Here is an 18159-nt window from a genome sequence, read left to right as displayed (position 1 = left end):
ATACAAAACAGGTTGATGTCCGTAGTCCTGTACCATGTACCATGATGTACTGGCTGTAGCGGAGGACGAGATCTAACTGCCTTACATGACTTCAGAAATACTGCAAGTGGCGTAAGCACAACGCGCTGCAGATCAGAGACATGGCGATATGTCTCCTAGGCAACCTGGGTCAGTTACCTGATGGCGAAATGCCATCGGCGGCAACGGCTTTTACGCATTACTTGCGTGCGTGGGGTGACTTGCGTCAAATCCACGACAGATAGTCTACTCATGCCGTCAAGGCCCGTCATCCATGGCCATCTGCATGCTGGCTGAGCAAGGCCAAGCCAACCAGACCTATCAATCATCCATCACCAATACAATGGCCAACTGCCACGTGCCAGACCAAGATCACCAGGGCATTGGCAACTGGATCTGGTGACACAGCGCCGGTGACTCCGTGCCACATAAATAATTACAACAAGGGGTGGATCTTGGATCATGGACTGGAGTAGACTTCTACAGACACGAGACAGTAGTAGACCTTACGTTTCGGCCCAGAATCACCGGTGCACCATGTCCACGATCGCGCATTTGTACTGGACTGCACTGACAGTGACACTCGATTTGAGTCGCCACCCAGCGGAACATCGCTGCAATCCGCGGAGTGACTGTTCCGCGTGTACGGACGAGTGTACGGAGTCGGATGGTAGCAGTTTGTCAGGAGTATTGGTCGTCCGGTACGGAACAAATCTTGAGTTGTTTACAAGGAGTCGAATAGTTCGTCCGGCGCTGCAAGGAAACATTATTATTACATTGTAGTATCGTCTGCAATTCAATGTGACGACTGTGACGGTTGAATGGCGATAAGAAAATCAAACATTGGGTCGGTGTAGCGGGTTCCCACCCGTCTATTTTGATTTTTGAAGCTGTTTACAAAGTAGTTGCGAACACTGACTAACTAACCGTTACTTGCTGCCGACGAGATGGACGCATACGAGGTACGTATGGCTATTGTTGTGCCAGTGAACTTTGCTACGGCGCATTGTGGTGTGTGGGTGCATGGTGGTGGTTGAACACCTGAGCATGGCCCTTGTAGCCTAAAAACAAACAGGAGGTTTACCATAATAGGATGTCATGCTTTCTTTGAACATGTCGCTCCAAGACCTCGATAAAGCTTCAGTTCGATGCTAGTGCATTGGTTGCAGCTGTAGTGTAGGGTGTAATGGAATGATGTGTATCCGAATACACACTGACTCGGTTACCCGAATACACACTGACTCGGTGGTCAGGCCAGAACAAGGGCATAGCGGGTATACTAATAGTAATATCTCACAACGACTGATCCCCCGAGTCAAGTCCTGGTGATGGTGCTAATACCGAGTCACACTTCATTACAGACTCTTCCCTGCTGGCATCCTTGCTCATTCCTTGCTCACCTCACTAATCTATGTGCTCATTCCTTGCTCAACCCCTCCATCTATGCGGCCGGTGAAAATCCCCACGCGGAGTAGAGCGGCAATGTATTGGAGAGCTCAGCCTGGTATTCGTCCTGCGTGGGGGTCTGTGCAATGCTCGGCACTAATTCATTTATGGAGCGAGTATTCAGTGGTGGATCCAGAGATATCTACAGGGGGTTTCCAGTTTAGCCAAAACTGAATAGGTGATCCATGTGTATGGTTTCCAGTACTGTTGTAGTACAATTGCAAAATTTAGGGTGTTCTGCAGAACCCCTGGATCCGCCCCTGAGTATCACTGGTTGCTGGGCATTTGTCCAAGAAAAAATGAAGTGTATCCGATCACCACAAAGTGTGGACTGTATTGACTGACCTTGCTCACACACGTAGCTATCCCGTTGAATCTCCTTCTCTCGGGTACACCTTGCGCCTTTCCTTGCATGGAAACACAAGCTGCCCATTCGGAGGCCAGAAGAACAATAAGAATGAGATTTCGTCAACTGACCACTTGCCCACCGGTAGATGGGGTAGAAAAAATGCCTAGAATGATAGTCAATTTCGATCCTCTGGAGCAGAAATAACAAATTGATAGAGGTCAGATTAATTGTCAACCACAGTAACTAGATAATAATACTGTTAGGAGCATAACAAGACTGAAAATCTCACACTAACACAGAATCACAACCCTACAAACTCTCCTCCCCACAGCCTCTAGCCCCACAGCCTCACAACCACACCTCCCAGCCTTACAGCCCCACAGCCCCCGTGACAGCAAAACAGAAGTCACAGCCTTACAGCCTTCCAAACTGAAAGGTGCATTAAAGGGGAAGTGCATCGATTTTCGAGTATGGTCCAGAAGAAAGACAATTTTATATCGGTTCGAATGGCATATCTCTCGCTTCCATACGATAAGCCAAACTTGCCAAATCGCCAATTGTATACTCACGTTGCCATAGCGACCAGCGCATTGATGACGTACGAAAGGCTTAGCTCCACCACAGAGAAGGTCGATCATTGCAGAATTTGGTCATTTTCAATTGGTTTGTTGTATTCACGAAGTGAAAGAAGGGCTGTGTTCAATGCTGTTAGTGCAGTGAACTGTTTGTTAGTAGTCCTCTCGGTTATGTACTGGGACGTGACACCGACAGGACAGGAAAAAGCTGGAGTGCGGAGACACCAGCAGACAAGCGAAAATAGTGACGAACAAAATGCTGAAATCTTGGTTGGGACAAATCAGACGTTCAGCATTTCCCCCAACCAAGGACCATGCTGTTTGCTCTTTCCACTTCCTGAAGATGAATGTGATGCTTCCTGGCGACTCTACTATCTCTCGTAACATCTTCTGAAGCCAGGTGAGACGACGGGTGGTGGAGATTGACGAATGAAATAATGTCGTAGGTTTGAAAGTTTGCTGAAAATGTCTCAGGAGAGATGGCGAATTCCAAGCATCTTGTCCTGGAGGAAACCATTTCCTAGGCACAGTCAGCCTAGGGAAATGCATGAGAAGGGCGATAAATAGTTCACGGCACTAACAGCATTGAACACAGCACTTCTTTCACATCGTGAATACAATAAGACAATTGAAAATGACCAATTTCTGCAGTGATCGACCTTCTCTGTGGAGGAGCTAAGCCTTTCATACGTCATCACTGCGCTGGTCGCTATGGCAACGTGAGCATACAATTGGCGATTTGGCAAGTTTGGCTTATCGGATGGAAGCGAGAGATATGCCATTCGAACCGATATCAAATTGTCTTTCTTCTGGACCCTACCCGAAAAATCGATGCACTTCCCCTTTAACTATCAACGTTATTTTGTTGCTGTGAGACTTAGCTTATTTTCATATTGCACCTACCTTTCCCTCTTTAACATTTCCAAGTTGGCAGGCTGTTGTCTTGCGCATTGGAGACGTGCTGGAGCTTTAATATACGTGTCAGGTCACACAATGCCGCAATGCTCTGTGATATCTGTGCCTAGTGGTCACACTTCTGACTATGTTTTATCTAGTTACAGTTGTGGACAGTTACTCATAACTAGTTACTTGCATCAAAATTGTCCTGTCTCCTCTCTATCTGCCCTTGGCTCAGTATCCGGGTTCAAAATCAATCATTGGCCCTTGATACTTTGAACTGAATTTTCAATGTTGTTCTGTGAAGTCCTAGAATGAAATCCTGGTGGTTAAACTATCGATGCTATTGTTTACCATGTAGAGATAATAGGTAGCCATTGCATTTCCTCATTCTTCACACAGGAATCTTCATTGTCAAGACTTCAGAATCTGAAAGATGACATTGATGCCGTGAGTAATGCTTTGTGGCTGCTGCCAAATCAGCAATCAGTGTTGTTGCCGTCTTCAATAGCTGTGATATCTTGTTCTATATACATACTGCCATGCTCTGTATTATTTTGCTCTGTATGTGGCTTGGTACATGATCAGGAATATGTCACGAGTGGCAACATGTGCTGTGCAATAGCCTAAAGAAGCAGCATTTCTCTCACTCTCGTACCGTGTCTCCCCTGGGTTTTGTCTGTCTGCCTGTCTCTTGTCTAACTGTTTTCTCCTTCCCTACGTATCATATTGCTGTGATATTGGGCGCATTGTTCTATATGCTGCATCCTCCATTGGCACCAAAGCCTAATATTCGAGTCTAAGCGTGTATCGAAATACCTGTTCGGGTACATGTATATGCCGCAGGGCAAATTTCTGGCAAATTTCAGAGATGCAATTTGGCACATGCCGCTGCAAGTTGGTAACTGCACTCATCTCTCCTTAGTTATCTAACTGCAGCATGACTCAGTTGCTAGACAAGTAGCTGTTTCGACCTTCTAGGTCTCCTCACGGGACTGAAGAGCGACATGCCAAACTTGCCGCAATGAAATATTGTAGTAATTGACAAAGTGTTTGTGAATCAGCACTCAGCACTAAAGAGTCCTTTACTGGCAAGGAGTACAGCAGGCTTTGAGCTACGATGAACCGCTTTGATGCAAACAAGGATGATTGTTCTTCAAAAGACGAATCGAGGGAAGAATTTAAATTGCCTTTTGCACCTATATCTGAATGCGCAGGTTTTGTCCACGTTCGGAGGTGTCTTGGAGGAGCAGGAAAGGATCAAGCGACCATCCCTGCAGGTAATGGCCGTATTCCCTCAAAATCACCGACTTTCTCTGTATTTAATAAGACAATAAGCAGAATCAGCGAAGTGGACATTGGACGTAGTAATGAACAAAAAATAAAAGATGGATAATAAAGCTGCCGAACACGTTTTCTAGAGACATTCATCAGGGAAAATACAATCTCTGTATTGACTTTAATTAAAGGGGTACCTCTTCTGTGTGGACCTCCCATATCCGGACCCGTATCTGGACCTCCCGTACCCAAGCCTTCTGTACCAGGACCACCCGTACCCAGACCTCGTATATTCAGACTTCACCAAAACACCATACTTCTCTGAGTGAGGCACACTGTAAGCAGGTACCCCGCAGTAAAGGTTTGGAAATGTTTTGCTTTTCTTGGCATTCACGTCGACCACATAAGGGGCCGTACTTGAGGAGGCTGATATGCTATATCCATTGTGGCTGTAGTCACAGTGAGTCCGAGTTAAGGATGATTCTGACATAAGGGCACCCTTGGGTCCCATGGTGACTGGATTTTTTATATTTTTTATTTTTTTACTAGCAAACACAGCCCTACTAATAATCAGGGGATATGAGAGGTTCTACAGTATTGCTGCAGGTGAGATTGCCCTGCATGTTTAAATTGCCTCACTTGTACCGAGTAATACTACATGTAGTATGTGTGGTATGTGTAATGATGTTGTCAACCGCTAATGTGTCATGCACTTGTGATACTTGCTCACGGAGTAGGTTCCAGACGACCATTGCATGGACATAGCTTCGACAGGGTATCTCTGAAAAGACCTTCATGTATACGTACTTGTATCGAAGTGTTTCGGCCTGCAATCTGTTACTCATGTCCAGGAGAAAGAACGCCTTGCAACTCTGCGTCAGCATCTCAAGGAATCAACGTCTGGGAGCTTAACAACGCAGGTGTGTTCCACTGCAATCCGCCCCCTTGTTTTCACCGCGTTGTTGGTCTGGTGTCAGAAGTTGAATGTATTAGTACATGATATCACATGCACCAGAATAACAACTTATGAAGTGACTCGATATGCGTATGGACAGTGAACAGGGAAATTCTAACCAACTTCCCTGCAGCGTATTGTACTTCTAGCCAACCCACATAAGTACGTGTACGTGTAAATCCCGCACACCCTTAGTACCTAGAGTACCAAACGTCCTGTTTGATGATCAGCTGGCTTAGTTTCTCTCCACCTCTATCCTCATTACATCCCTCCCCAATTTCATTAATTACTGCTTTCTATCTGCATTCGCCACCTTTTCATTGGGCAGATCTGCCCGTTTGGTTTGCGAATAAAAATGAACACAACAACACAACAAATAACTATTGCTAGGACCCGTTTACATGTACAAGTGAGACAGGGTTGATTTCGCTTCACACAATGACAAGTACTATGTACACGAGTTGCACATCGTTTAAGATTAGCAGGGATGATTTTAACTGTTAACAACCTGATACTGTGATTGCAGACATTGTACGTAATTGGGTAGCATAACTACCTGTTGACTGCCATATTGGTCCGAGATAATTTAACGTATTCTTCCTTGTACTCCCTGCACAAAGAATTTCTTACAAGTACATGTACTTGAAGTACAAAGTTTAGTTCTGCACAAAGTTGAGTCGCATTCTGAAGCATTTATGGTGGAAGCCAGCCTGGTGGTGACAGGATACTGTGCTAACTGGTTGTCTGTACGTGTGTTGTGATCATATCTTCCTTTTTCTACACACTATGTATGTGTATGTGCAGGCTGACCTCTTGGCTAGGTCTGTCAAGTATCTGCCACCTCGAGATCCAAGTATGTACATCAACATGATACAGTTTAGCACAGTACACGGTTAGATGCATAAGATGGTGGAGCGGGACATGAGAACTCCACTCCCGTCATGACTGTCAAATTTTGCTTTGAAGGAACTGCACCATGCAAAGGATGCATTCCTTTGCAGCATATGTCGTATAATTATTGCTATGCAATCATCATTGGCTTATGACAGGAATTACAGCAGGTAAGTATGTGATTGCCTAAGTGGTGAATGTGTTGGGGCGTTTGCTTGCACTGTTCCTTTAGATTGAAAGTGCTCGTCATCTCCATGTTTGCTGTCTTCAGTACTGCAGCTGTTTTGCAATACTGCACGCATGGCATGTACTAGCACTTCAAGTTGTGTGTTACCAGCTGGCAATGTCCCGCGGCTTTCTCTTCCTGCCCAGAACAATATACATTCTCTCCTGATGACATTACAACGTTCACACAAACCGTCACGGAGAAGCTGGAGGAGATCAGCAGTGAATTGGTCAGAACAGTGGAGGTAACTGAGCCTATGGTGTGCGGTTGGAAAGTCTGAATGGGACACTCAAAAAACTTGTACTGTGACCGGGGAATCTGGGAAGCGTGCAAGTTCATTTGTAGGTAGCCCAAAAGGTAGATGTATCGAGCGGTTTTCAAGATATGCTTGTGTTTTTACCGCCATTTCAATTCTGCTTGGCTAATACAATGCAGGATGTACCAGTTGATTGCTTCATGACATACACAGACATGTCACGTGGTGTGTTTATCAAAAATCAAAAATCAGCTTTGAGTCATATCAGTTTCCACATGCCATTTTCTAAAGGCTGGCCTATGTCATCACAGAGCCCCTAACTGGCTTTTCCGTTGACTAAAGCCTTATTCAAAACCTTAAAAACACTTTTTCTCCACTATCATCGATGAAGATGAGCTGGGTTTAGTTTACGGTGGCAGCACACAGCATGGGAAATAGCTGTGCATTATTCCCGTAGCTATGCAGAAGACGTTACTGAAGTAACGTCTGGCGCTAGCCAGGGTCCACACAGCTTTAATTTGGTATTTATTTATTTGTTTGTTTTTTTGTTTGTGTCACGCCTGGCGCTATCCCGTATCTGTCCGGTACCGTACCATCAAACACAGCTGGCCGCAATATTCAAATAGGGCTTTCAAATGCAAGATCATAACGTGAAGCAACTTGGAAGAATGAGTATGAATGCGAAGTGTATTGGGGAATGCATGTAGGGCGATAGCGCGGGTTCGAATCCCAGGTTATGCCTTAAAAAATAGGAGAATTGAAAAATTTATAACATCCCTATGCTTTTTTTGCCTAGGTCATCAAGGTGGTAGACAGTGTCGTATTACCCTCGACGGTACCTGTCCCATACCGTACCGTACCATCAAAGACGGCTGCCCACAAACAGCTGGCCACGATATTCAAATAGGGCTTTCAAATGCAAGATCATAACGTGAAGCAACTTGGAAGAATTAGTATGTCTGCGAAGTGTATCGGAGGATGCATGCCTGATGCAGGGCGATAGTGCGGGTTCGAATCCCAGGTTATGGCTGGAAATTTTTTTATAACATCCCTATGCTTTTTTTTGCCTCGGTCATCAAGGCAAAAAAGCATAGCGTAGGGCCCTGAGCTTTCAAGCTCTCTCGTCTTCCTGAGCAGTATTCGTTGGTTATGTCTTGTTAAGGAATCGGCAACGAAAAACAGGGAAGCAGAGAGAAGGAATGCAGAAATGGAAGGTGAGGAATTCTACTGGTTTTGAATTGCAGCAACAATATAGCCAGGCTGACTTGTTCTGCTTTGACTGGAATATTTTTCCGGCAATTAACATTGACCTGCTAATGTCACTGTAGCAGATGTAACATGATGGTCAATGGTCCTCAATAGGTTGCTAACGAACTGTACTGGCCGGACCATCTTCAGTTGTGCAATGAAAATCAAGAAGACTGCCGCTGCCTTATCCTGGAATGCAAAATCCCACCGCATGCCCTGATACCATATTGGGTGAATAGCTCCCGTCATAAGTACAGTAGGTATCGGTTATAGCGTGGGTGTTTGAAAAACGACATTTGATTCTTATTGCCAATATTTTCTTACACACGATGAATCGCGTGTGACATATCATATGCACGTGTGACATATCATAACGTTATGCGTGCACGTTTGGCATGTGGACACGTACACATGACACACACGGATCAATCAGACTCGCGGTGTTGTAGGCGACTGCGGAGCAGCGGATACAAGAGAAGTTGGAAGAAAGAGTCCGACTGGACAGAAAAAGTGATTCTCCAATGCTCCCTTGGACAAAACTCTCTTTTTGTGTTGAATATTATTGTATTGAGTATGCACAGAGCACCGATGTTATTACTACAGGCGATACACTTTGCACTAATCTGGCATATTTTGCTACACAAAATCCATTCTTAGGGCCGATATATTCTACTATGCGATAATACTGCTTGTAAGAATAAAATACACATAAAATATGTGTTATGATTGTGAAAAAATGAGTGTTCATTCTTGTAAGCAGTATATTCTTGTATACGACCACACTATAACCGATACGCATTTGTATACTTGACCCTGACCGACCATGGTCATTCATTCATCTAGCGGGGATGTTATAATTTTCTGCCCAGGTAAGCGTTAGTGGGACGGAGCTAGACGTAATTGGAGTGACATGATCACATCAGCTAAGCAGCATGTTTTGATCGGATCTTCTGAAATCGATTTCAAAATTCATTCCAATTCCAAACTTTGTATTTGTTTCAACCGGAAAGATAATGCAGCAATATCATGGCTATACTATAGGCAGTAACATGGACAATGGCACAGCTCATTACACAGACATAGGTATAAAGTACCCTTGGGATATAGCATACTGTGGGGTATGAAGGACTCTTTCTAGGACTTCCTTTTTAAAAGCACTTTCTCCGGTCATTGACCTCGGATACTGGGTTCCTCTTACATAATGTAAAGATTTTTCAGGCACTTGGAGCTGCATGTACATTATACTGAAGTATCTACTCAATCACTTGTGGTTTGTGTTCACGTTTGCAGTTGAGAATGAAAACAACAAGGCTGAAGTCAAGAGGCTACACAAAAGGTATGTCTCGGCCACCGCATACTCTGAGAAAGGAGGTGATATAGAAAATAGCACTTGGAGGTAGATTTCAGCCGTATTCATTGTTCTTGCACTGTGGCAGTTTGCCCATAAAGGTTCACTATGTCGGATTTATTCACTGGTATGTCGGATTTGTTCATGTGCATTCTAGGTTGCAGAAGGTTACTGAGGAGATGAATGTGTCGAAGGCGCTTGTTGAAACCATGCGCAAACAAGTCGAGGAGAAGAACGAGAAGATTGCAAGGTGAGAACATTAATCATTAGTATACAAACATGTCAACACTATAATGTCTGTATGGCTTTAGATGGACTGTTGTCCAGCTTGTATTCCATTGCATGGGACATTTTTGGCAGTTTGTTGGATCTAGGGATGATCATAACCTTCCACCAAGGTGATCCACGGTGTCTTATACAACCTCTTTGCTTTTGCTTTACCTCAGGATGCTGCGTGAAAAGAACATCCAGCTGTGGGAAAGAGAAAAGAGATTGGTACTGAAAGAAGCCAACCAGCGGTAAGTATGAATTCTACAGTCCAGAAATAGTCTTTGCCTACAGTTAGGCTACTGTGCAATCATATCTCTTTTTGTCATACGCTGGGAAGAAGTCATCTCTTCCCTGTGTGGAGGCGAATACGTTATAAGAAGCTTTTGAACTGATTGGGAGTTGTATTCTCTTGCACTACTTGTATTATCGCCTGTGTAGTGAAGCCGCTCTGAGAGCTGAGCTCTCCGAGCTGAAAGAGAAGCACAGTGGTCTACTGGACCGTAGCAAGAACCGCCATCAGGTTAGTGCAACCTCACACATAAACTAATGTCTGGTTCATAGCTTTCAAAGACCACAACATCCACGTGGTTGAATGTGGTTAAGGTTGATGAAGGATGCTTTCTAAACTATAAGAGTTTAAGGTCGATTGTTGACTGCACTGTCGGATAAGGGTTAAAGATTTCTTGTTGTGGTTTCTATCAGCTCGTTATAGAGACCCTTTTTTGGTCTTCACATCCTCATCTAAGCAAAAATGGTTGTTGGTTCAAGGACCAAATAGACAGGTTTGCACATCACTAGCCCTTATGATAGGACTGTATTGCTCACGTTATCCATTTTGGTCAGTACCGTATTTTACCGGTTGTAAGTCGACCCCGGTTATAGGTCGACCCCCGTATCCGGAGGTCTCAATTCTGCGTTTCACCCAATGAAGCACTACCAACCACTCCCTGCTAATAACACAACAAATCATGTAAACATTCCTTTTTGGAGGGTATAACGTCCCAACCCTTGAAAAAGGCCAATAAACTGGCAAACATGTGTACACATGGTGCACTCACGCATGCAGTGCAGGTCATTTTTTGCAAGATACTGATAGTTCCCTGTTATAAGTCGAATCCCGGTTGTAAGTCGACCCCACCCTTTTTCCTTCTATTTTTAGTCGTAAAAGGTCGCCTTACAACCGGAAAAATACGGTATGTGATTCCTACGCTTCCTCCCTTTCCCAGAAGATCTATTTTTTTCTAATCGCCCCTTTGCTGCTTTCTTGTATATCCAGAAAATGACCGAGGAAGTAAAGCGGGAAAAGATGCGTGCAGACCTCAAGATTCGGCAATCATGTGATGAGGATGGTGAGTGACCTGCAACTGCGCTAGCATTGATAATGATTTTGGTGCAAATGACGACAAGATATTGCTGACAATACCTCACGTTGATACTACAGTCAGACCTCGCTTATCCGGTCCTCTTTTATCCGGATCCCTCGCCATCCGCAAGAAAATAGCTGGTTACAGATATACAGCATGCGTGATGCATCCAACATCATCAGTGTTCGATTATCCGGTTCCCTCGTCTATCAGGACATTTTTTGGAAAACGGATGTATGCGGTTAAGCGAGGTCTGACTGTACCATGCTTCAGGAATGCTGAACTGTGCACGGGGGGGGGGGGGGGTCTTTCAGGAGTAGTTATAATCCTGTTCATCATCTTTCTGATGAGCCCGTGAACTATGAGTGCCTTGGCGGCAAGACTATGCAGCTAGCGAAATGGAAGATGTTGGAGCAATTTCCATATACGGGAGCACCTCATATAGTGTGCTGCTGTAGCACAAGAACTATTACTATTACACTGTAATCGTTGCCAAACAATCTGGCCAAAACTGTACATGGTAGTCTTACACATATGCATTACCATGTGGCACGGCCGTGTCCGCACACCGTACAACTGTATCGGCATTGGCCGGATTTGTTTGGCGACGACTTTACATGGGGCTCCAACCTTGAAACATGGAGGGAGGGTTTTTTGAGTGGGACTTATCGGGGAAATACAGTGGTTCACTTGGTTCAGCAGTCGTCAGGATCAGGTTGCCTACAGAGTGTAGAGGAACGCTTTCCTCTGTTGTGACTTTCTGCAGATCCCATCATCAAAGCTGAGAAAGCCGAGCGTGAACTCTACATCACCGAAAAGGTATTTTTTATAGTTAACAGTGACATGTCAATCATCTATAAGACGGCTTTGGCTTGAAACCCCATCCTCATAATGAACTAAGCCCCTACACTACAGTCCTGCAGGAAAGCCAGAAGTTCTTTTCATATTATGTGAATCCTTCTTTGTAGAAGCCCTGTTTATCAAGTTTCTGGGAGCGGAATTGGCATAGCACTGACTTCTTGAGTTTATTTTAAGCAGGAGAGCATGTTGAGAAGTGTCACTCAACAGCAGCAGAGTTAACATTATGATGGTGACTAGGATGTGCTTGAACTGTTTTCTCTCATCAGAGATTGGCGGCTGCATGCGATGAGCTGAAGGCACAGCAGCAGGTGATGGTGGGCCTGCTGAACGGTATCATAGTCGACTACTCCGTGGTGCATTCCAAGTGGAGGGACGGGCACTCGCATGTGCTCGGCGACACTTTAGGAGAGCTGTTGTCTGTGCTATACGCATCTGTTGCTGACGGTAAGGGCAAGTGTTTTCAGAAGTATCAGACCGTGTGATCTAGACCCGTGTGCATGTGAATATTTGCCCCAATGGCAGTCGAAAGCTGGACTTTACAAGCACATTTCTGGATATTACCAGGGCCGTAGCATCTGGTCCGTCCGCTCAGGCCATGATCGGACCTAATTTCAAAAAGGTTGACTCCCCCCCCCCCCCCCCCAATTCGTGCAAAACGGTGTTTTGTCAATAATGCTCCTTTGCAGTCAAGTATCCCACTTAGCCGAACCACATGAAAACCGGTGCTACGTCCCTGATTTGTGTCATGTATTCAAGGATTTCCCTTTTGAAAGAGGTTTATCAAGTTGATGTGTTTCACATCAGTCTATTCTGAATTAGGTTCTGTTATAATTTAGTAGTGTGTACTGCAAAGTAGTTTACTATTCCAGTTTTTGCTCTGACTCAATTGTACACTGCGGAATATGGTGGTGTTCCAGACGACATTTCATTCTTGGGTCAGATACCTACCTGACCTGGGGGTGATGGTTTTGATGATTTCTTGACCCGTGCGAGCGTTATGTGATGTTTGACATTTCTTTACAGGTACAATTGATAGTGTGAGAGCAGACCTGGACAGTAGTTATCAAGGACTGGCTCAGGTAGGCTAACACTTGCGAATACACTTCCGATGTCAGCAAATTTTTCCCTTCATTGCTCCATAATGTCTAGTGAAAGACTACACAGTGTCACGTTCTGTCCCTACATCCCACACACTGTCACGCTCCGAGCGGTCTCTCAGCTGCAAACTAAGAACAAAACGCTAAGTCAGACAAGCCATTCCAGTACCATCATTAAAAATCCAACGAACCGGTGGATGACTTGAGAGACATGAATGCAGTGAGAATTTGAAATTGAGTCAACTGATTATTCTTTCTTTACCGAACGAAAATTGGTCTGCAGTTGTTGGGATATCCTGTATGTCTACGCATATGGCTCATGCTCTTCTGTTTGGGCTAATGCTCTTCTGTTTGGTGTGTGGTGTGGCAATGCTCCTCTGTGCACCTGAAACCACTCAGGACATCACTGGATTTTCACCGCAACTGCTCAATTTGATGAAGAGACGAGCAGATTCAGGGTACGATCCTAAGCACAATGAAGAGACTTTTCCTGCTAAGGCTCATCTACTCGCAAGAAAGTGTGTAGTAATTTTGATCACATACGTCAATCAGTGCATTGTTGGTGTGGGCATGGCAACGGTTGCTGAATGTTCACCGTGTGCAGGGAACCCTGGCCACAGATCTCCCAATGGTGGATTGAAATCAGACAAAAAGGAATACCATCAGAACTTTATTATGCAGTACAGTGAAGCCTGATAAGCTACCCACTCGACGGAGCCCTAAGTCTAACACTTGCTTGTCATGCACAGATGGTCTCAGTTGTCAGGTCTTAATACAGTAAAACCTGTAACTAAAGACCACCGCGACTAGCGACCAGCCTGCTACTACAGTAAAACCTGTAACTAAAGACCACCGCGACTAGCGACCAGCCTGGTACTAAAGACCACTTCGCCAGGCACGGACGGTCTCACATTCATATATGATGGTGCGTTGCAAACCTCTAACTAAGGACCACCTGCCACTAAAGACCGCTTTCTCTGGCCCCAAGGCAAGGGGTGGTCGTTAGTCACAGGTTTTCCTGTGCATGCACCTGTAGATTACAACCTTTGTTTGGTCTTGGCTCTAGTGATTCTCTAAACACTTACCTGCCTTCTCCAAGCAGTCTCCTTCGACAGTTTTACTTCATTACTATTGTATGCAGACATGTACCTTCCAGGTCTATTTCAAGATTTTAAAGAACTCGTACTGAAGCCTAATTTGTGATTGCTCCATGCTTGCATGCATGCGCAGGGAGAACGTTAAGGAAACTGACGATTCCCGTTTGCGCCTCAAGCCACTCACCACTAGAACTAGCGAACGGGACATGTCCCGGAACACGAGCGACACGCAGCTCTCTCCGCGCTCGGATGCACTGAAGCATTCCAAGGACGTACGCCGGCTGTCGGCCACTGGCTCGCGTACGAGGAAAGCCGCTGGCGTGTCGTCTCCACCGGTGTTTGTAAGTTAAACATGGACTACACCAGTGTGGTTACTGGGCTCCTATAACAAACTTCAGTAGATGACCAAGCAACCAATAAATTCTATTCTGGGAAGTATATACACGATGGATGCACAGTATGGTTCATGCCATATAGCTTAAAGTTTGTCAAAACCTACAGTATAATAACTATTACTTGTTTCACTTGATTGTTCCATTGGCTCTCTCCGGCACTGATATTGCGCATGGTAATGGTGACATTTGTTGCATTTGCTTGCAGGAAGTAACGGAAGCAAGTAGACAACAACAGCCCAGCGCGAAAGCAGGCGACGAGGCTGATGGCCAACCCGCTCGCAGGGATGTCAAGAGGACGCTGAGCTCATCTTCTGTAACTACGCGCCGCTCAAATCGATCAGATGGTAAGTACTTGCATTTGTTGAGTAGAAACATGCCAATGCTCATGTGCTGCATAGCCATAGCTGTAGCGATCACAAGACCCGAAGTTCTCTTCCAATTTAGTTTACCATGGGCTCTTTAATATCCTGCCTTTTTTGAATGGTGCTATTGGTTATAGTGCCTTCAATTATTTATGTCTATAACATTACTGTCGAAGCCCTGTTCTTTTTGTGCGACTCCATATGGCTTTTGTTGACTTATCTTTCACAGGTAATCCGGCCCTTGTCAACCCGGTCACTGGGCTGCCAAACATAAAAGAAGCCGTCAACATGTTTCCGGAAATGAATGACGCACAGGTGTGTAAAAAACCATCACGGCTAGTGCCGTGGCTGACTGATAATTCATCTGCACTTGCTACTATTGCCTATTCAAACAAATTAGATGTACACCTCTGATCCTTCACTCATGCGAGTTGGAGACAAAGAATTTGCAAAGCCTTCAGTGTTGAGACTCAGTAGAAGAAAATAGTTCGTTCAATTGGAGATCTAAACAAGTCACTTGACGTCTCTGTCTCTCACACTCTGCCTCTCTGTCTCTGTCCCTCTCCGGAAAAGAAGGAAGGTATCCCGTATTGTAGTGGTGGATGACAGTAGGATGGAGGGCTAGGGCAGTGGCAGCAGCGAACAAGTAGTGAGCTGCCCATAAGATTAAGGCTGGAGCTATCTGAGCATAGAAGCAGTGCAGTGGAAACGGTAGATACTGCAGACAGTGGATGATGACTATGTGCTAATGAGTACATGTTATATCTGAAACGCATCGTGAAAGGTCAGCACAAGATGATGGTAATGTGCTAAGGGATAGTCTAGGAAACAATATCTTGAAAGGTCAGCACAAGGTTGGCTTTTCCGAAGCCAAGGTAATCAAAAGCAAAGGAAATCGGAGTGCGCACTCATAAATATAAATGAGAAAGTGTGGCAGGCGGGCACATAAATGTATGACAGGCTATCATCACTTCACATGCCGGATCTAGTCAGTAAACAGGTGCTAGTAGCCTAGTGGACTGGTCAATAGTAGTACAGATATACACACACTCACAACACTTGTTTGTTGGTTTGCTTTCATACTTGATCTTTGGTTGAGAACCGATGTGGGGTTCCGTGTGCTTGTTTTTGTGTTCTACAGGTCCGTGTTCACTTCTCTCGCTTCATGACGTACGACAAGAATGGTGACTATACGCTAGACAGGGAAGAGGTAAGTGACATGCAGCAGGGTAGTGACAACACTCCATGCCACCGCATTGCCTGCTGAATTTCTGATTCTAAATCTCTGTGCTCTACATGGTGAAACGATCGTGTAAGGCTTCTGATTGGGTTATGCATGTTTCTGCAAGAACATTACTGCTCTTCCTTCATACATTGCCCACTGTCCGCTGTCCTTAGAATTAATCGGATAACCGCAGCAATTGTGGTGTATCAAGCTGCTCTGGTTTGTTCTTTTCTGTGATTTCCCCATCATTATCTATGTAGGTTAAAGCTGCGTTGCAGGACGTTCGTGACAGTCAGGTCAGCGATCGCGACTTTGATGTAAGCACTGCTGAATTTCAATCACTAAATCATTGGGAAAAAGAAACCCCAGCTTGGATTGGAAGCGACCGGCCAGCAGATATCGGCCAACACCATCGCCATAAACATGTTTTTGGAATGTGTTGATTACTATGTTAACTGAGGTACTTGCTAGCAGTACTAATGCATGCATATGTAACTGGATGGCTGACCTTGTGTCCTTTAGGTTGCGTTTGGAGAGATTGATACCGATGGATCGGGAACACTGGATTTCTATGAGTATCTTGTGCTCAACCGGACTTTGCTACAGAATTCTGGTAGGTTTCTCGGCTTGCCCTTACCCCAGATGCTATAGAAATAATTGTGTGCTGCAAGTTTCACTTGAATACTTGAAATTGGGCTGGATGGAGGGCAAAATTTCTTTCCGGAATTGGGAGGTGACATGAAATGCATGTACATGTAGCTGTTGTAGTCCATTGGCATCTTCTTTTTGAAAGAGTTGGACATAAGACTTGCAAAGCTTGCTGTGTTTATCACCGTTAGACGGAACACTGTGACTTTGCTGCCGTTTGAACCGGTTTTTGATACCGAGTACCATGCCAAGTTCCCCAATGAAGATACGCCTTAGCACAGTTGCACTGTATTACTATGACAAAACTCAGTGTATTCTCATGATTTCGTTGTCACTGCAGGTCAATCTTCTCTCTTCAGGGAGACAAGGAGGCTGTCAAATCGCGGGCAAATTTCCAAGGCGTGTGTACTGCAATAGCTGTAAATCGCCCCGCAGAGCTTGAGGTCACTTGATCATTGACATGGCTACACAGTGGATCAGGAGGCTGCACCGGAACTGTCCGAGTGCACATGCCATAATCCGTTGAATATTTGGCTGCTTTGCCCTCAGATTGTGCTGGCCACGAGCATATAATCCATATACTTATTTTAAAGAAATATAATTTTAACAGGTTGATACTATCCTGTCACATGCATACTTGAATATTTAGCTGCTTTGCGTGCAGATTGTGCTGGTCACAAGCATATACATGTAGTCCATATACTTACATGTATCTAAGAGAAATAATTAACAGGTTGACACTATCCTGTCACATGCATCCTCGCCGCACAGATGATCTTGTCGGGAATTGCGCCATTGTAGAATTGTAAGTCATGCTACAGAGGACCAAAACCAACCAAAGCCTAGCCTCGCTGTGGTGATGGTGATGTGAGTGCAGAGTTTGGATCGGCCAAGAGCGCACTGTGGTGGTGTGGTGTATTAAAGCCTAGCCTGATCAAATAATTTCAACATTAATACCCATGGCTGATGGCCATGGTGAGTATGTTTTCATGTGATGATTTCTGATGATAATCACATGCCGGAAAACGACGCCATCAAATCTTAAAACATTGTTCCATTGTTCTCGTGGTATGACTCGACGGTGCGCTCATTTTACTTTCATCGCTATTGGCAGAGACAGCAGCATTTAGTATCAAGTTTTGTGGTCACGGTATTTCATGCGTATTTGGTTATGCACGTGTGACCAGGTAAAGAAGAGGACCACCATACTGAGTCTAATGTTTCCGCTTCGCCGCTGCTTTTCGAGCAGTGAATCTGCCCGTGAATGCCTTTGAATTTTCGGGTATTATCCCGGCGACAAGGACTAAATGCATGATGGCAAGAGTAGATAAACAAGAGTGTGCAACTCCGGAT

General features: G+C 44.8%; 1 protein-coding gene across 1 annotated transcript; it reads left to right on the top strand.

Annotated features, from left to right (window-relative positions):
• Positions 1–515: 515 nt before the first annotated feature.
• Positions 516–17646, top strand: LOC135808489 (putative protein tag-278). The gene is made up of 23 exons (XM_065321686.1): positions 516–980; positions 3688–3735; positions 4503–4565; positions 5415–5483; positions 6323–6371; positions 6782–6879; positions 8054–8105; positions 9430–9475; positions 9645–9737; positions 9934–10005; positions 10196–10277; positions 11034–11106; positions 11888–11940; positions 12249–12426; positions 13006–13061; positions 13479–13537; positions 14310–14517; positions 14777–14915; positions 15163–15248; positions 16075–16143; positions 16419–16475; positions 16681–16771; positions 17147–17646. Exons 1-23 carry the CDS (start codon positions 966–968, stop codon positions 17221–17223), a joined length of 1833 nt encoding a protein of 610 aa, XP_065177758.1. The 5' UTR covers positions 516–965; the 3' UTR covers positions 17224–17646.
• Positions 17647–18159: the final 513 nt, after the last annotated feature.

This window comes from Sycon ciliatum, chromosome 2, assembly GCF_964019385.1.
Source record: "Sycon ciliatum chromosome 2, ocSycCili1.1, whole genome shotgun sequence".
Lineage (NCBI taxonomy): Eukaryota > Metazoa > Porifera > Calcarea > Leucosolenida > Sycettidae > Sycon > Sycon ciliatum.
The sequence above is the reverse complement of the archived record's forward strand: the minus strand, read 5'-3'. Positions and strand labels throughout refer to the sequence as shown.

Bases quoted from the DNA above. Each gene is read 5' to 3' on its own strand.
- LOC135808489 (XM_065321686.1), top strand. The intron at 4,566-5,414 runs GTAATGGCCGTA...ACTCATGTCCAG, and splicing joins TCAAGCGACCATCCCTGCAG to GAGAAAGAACGCCTTGCAAC. The intron at 15,249-16,074 runs GTGTGTAAAAAA...TGTGTTCTACAG, and splicing joins CGGAAATGAATGACGCACAG to GTCCGTGTTCACTTCTCTCG.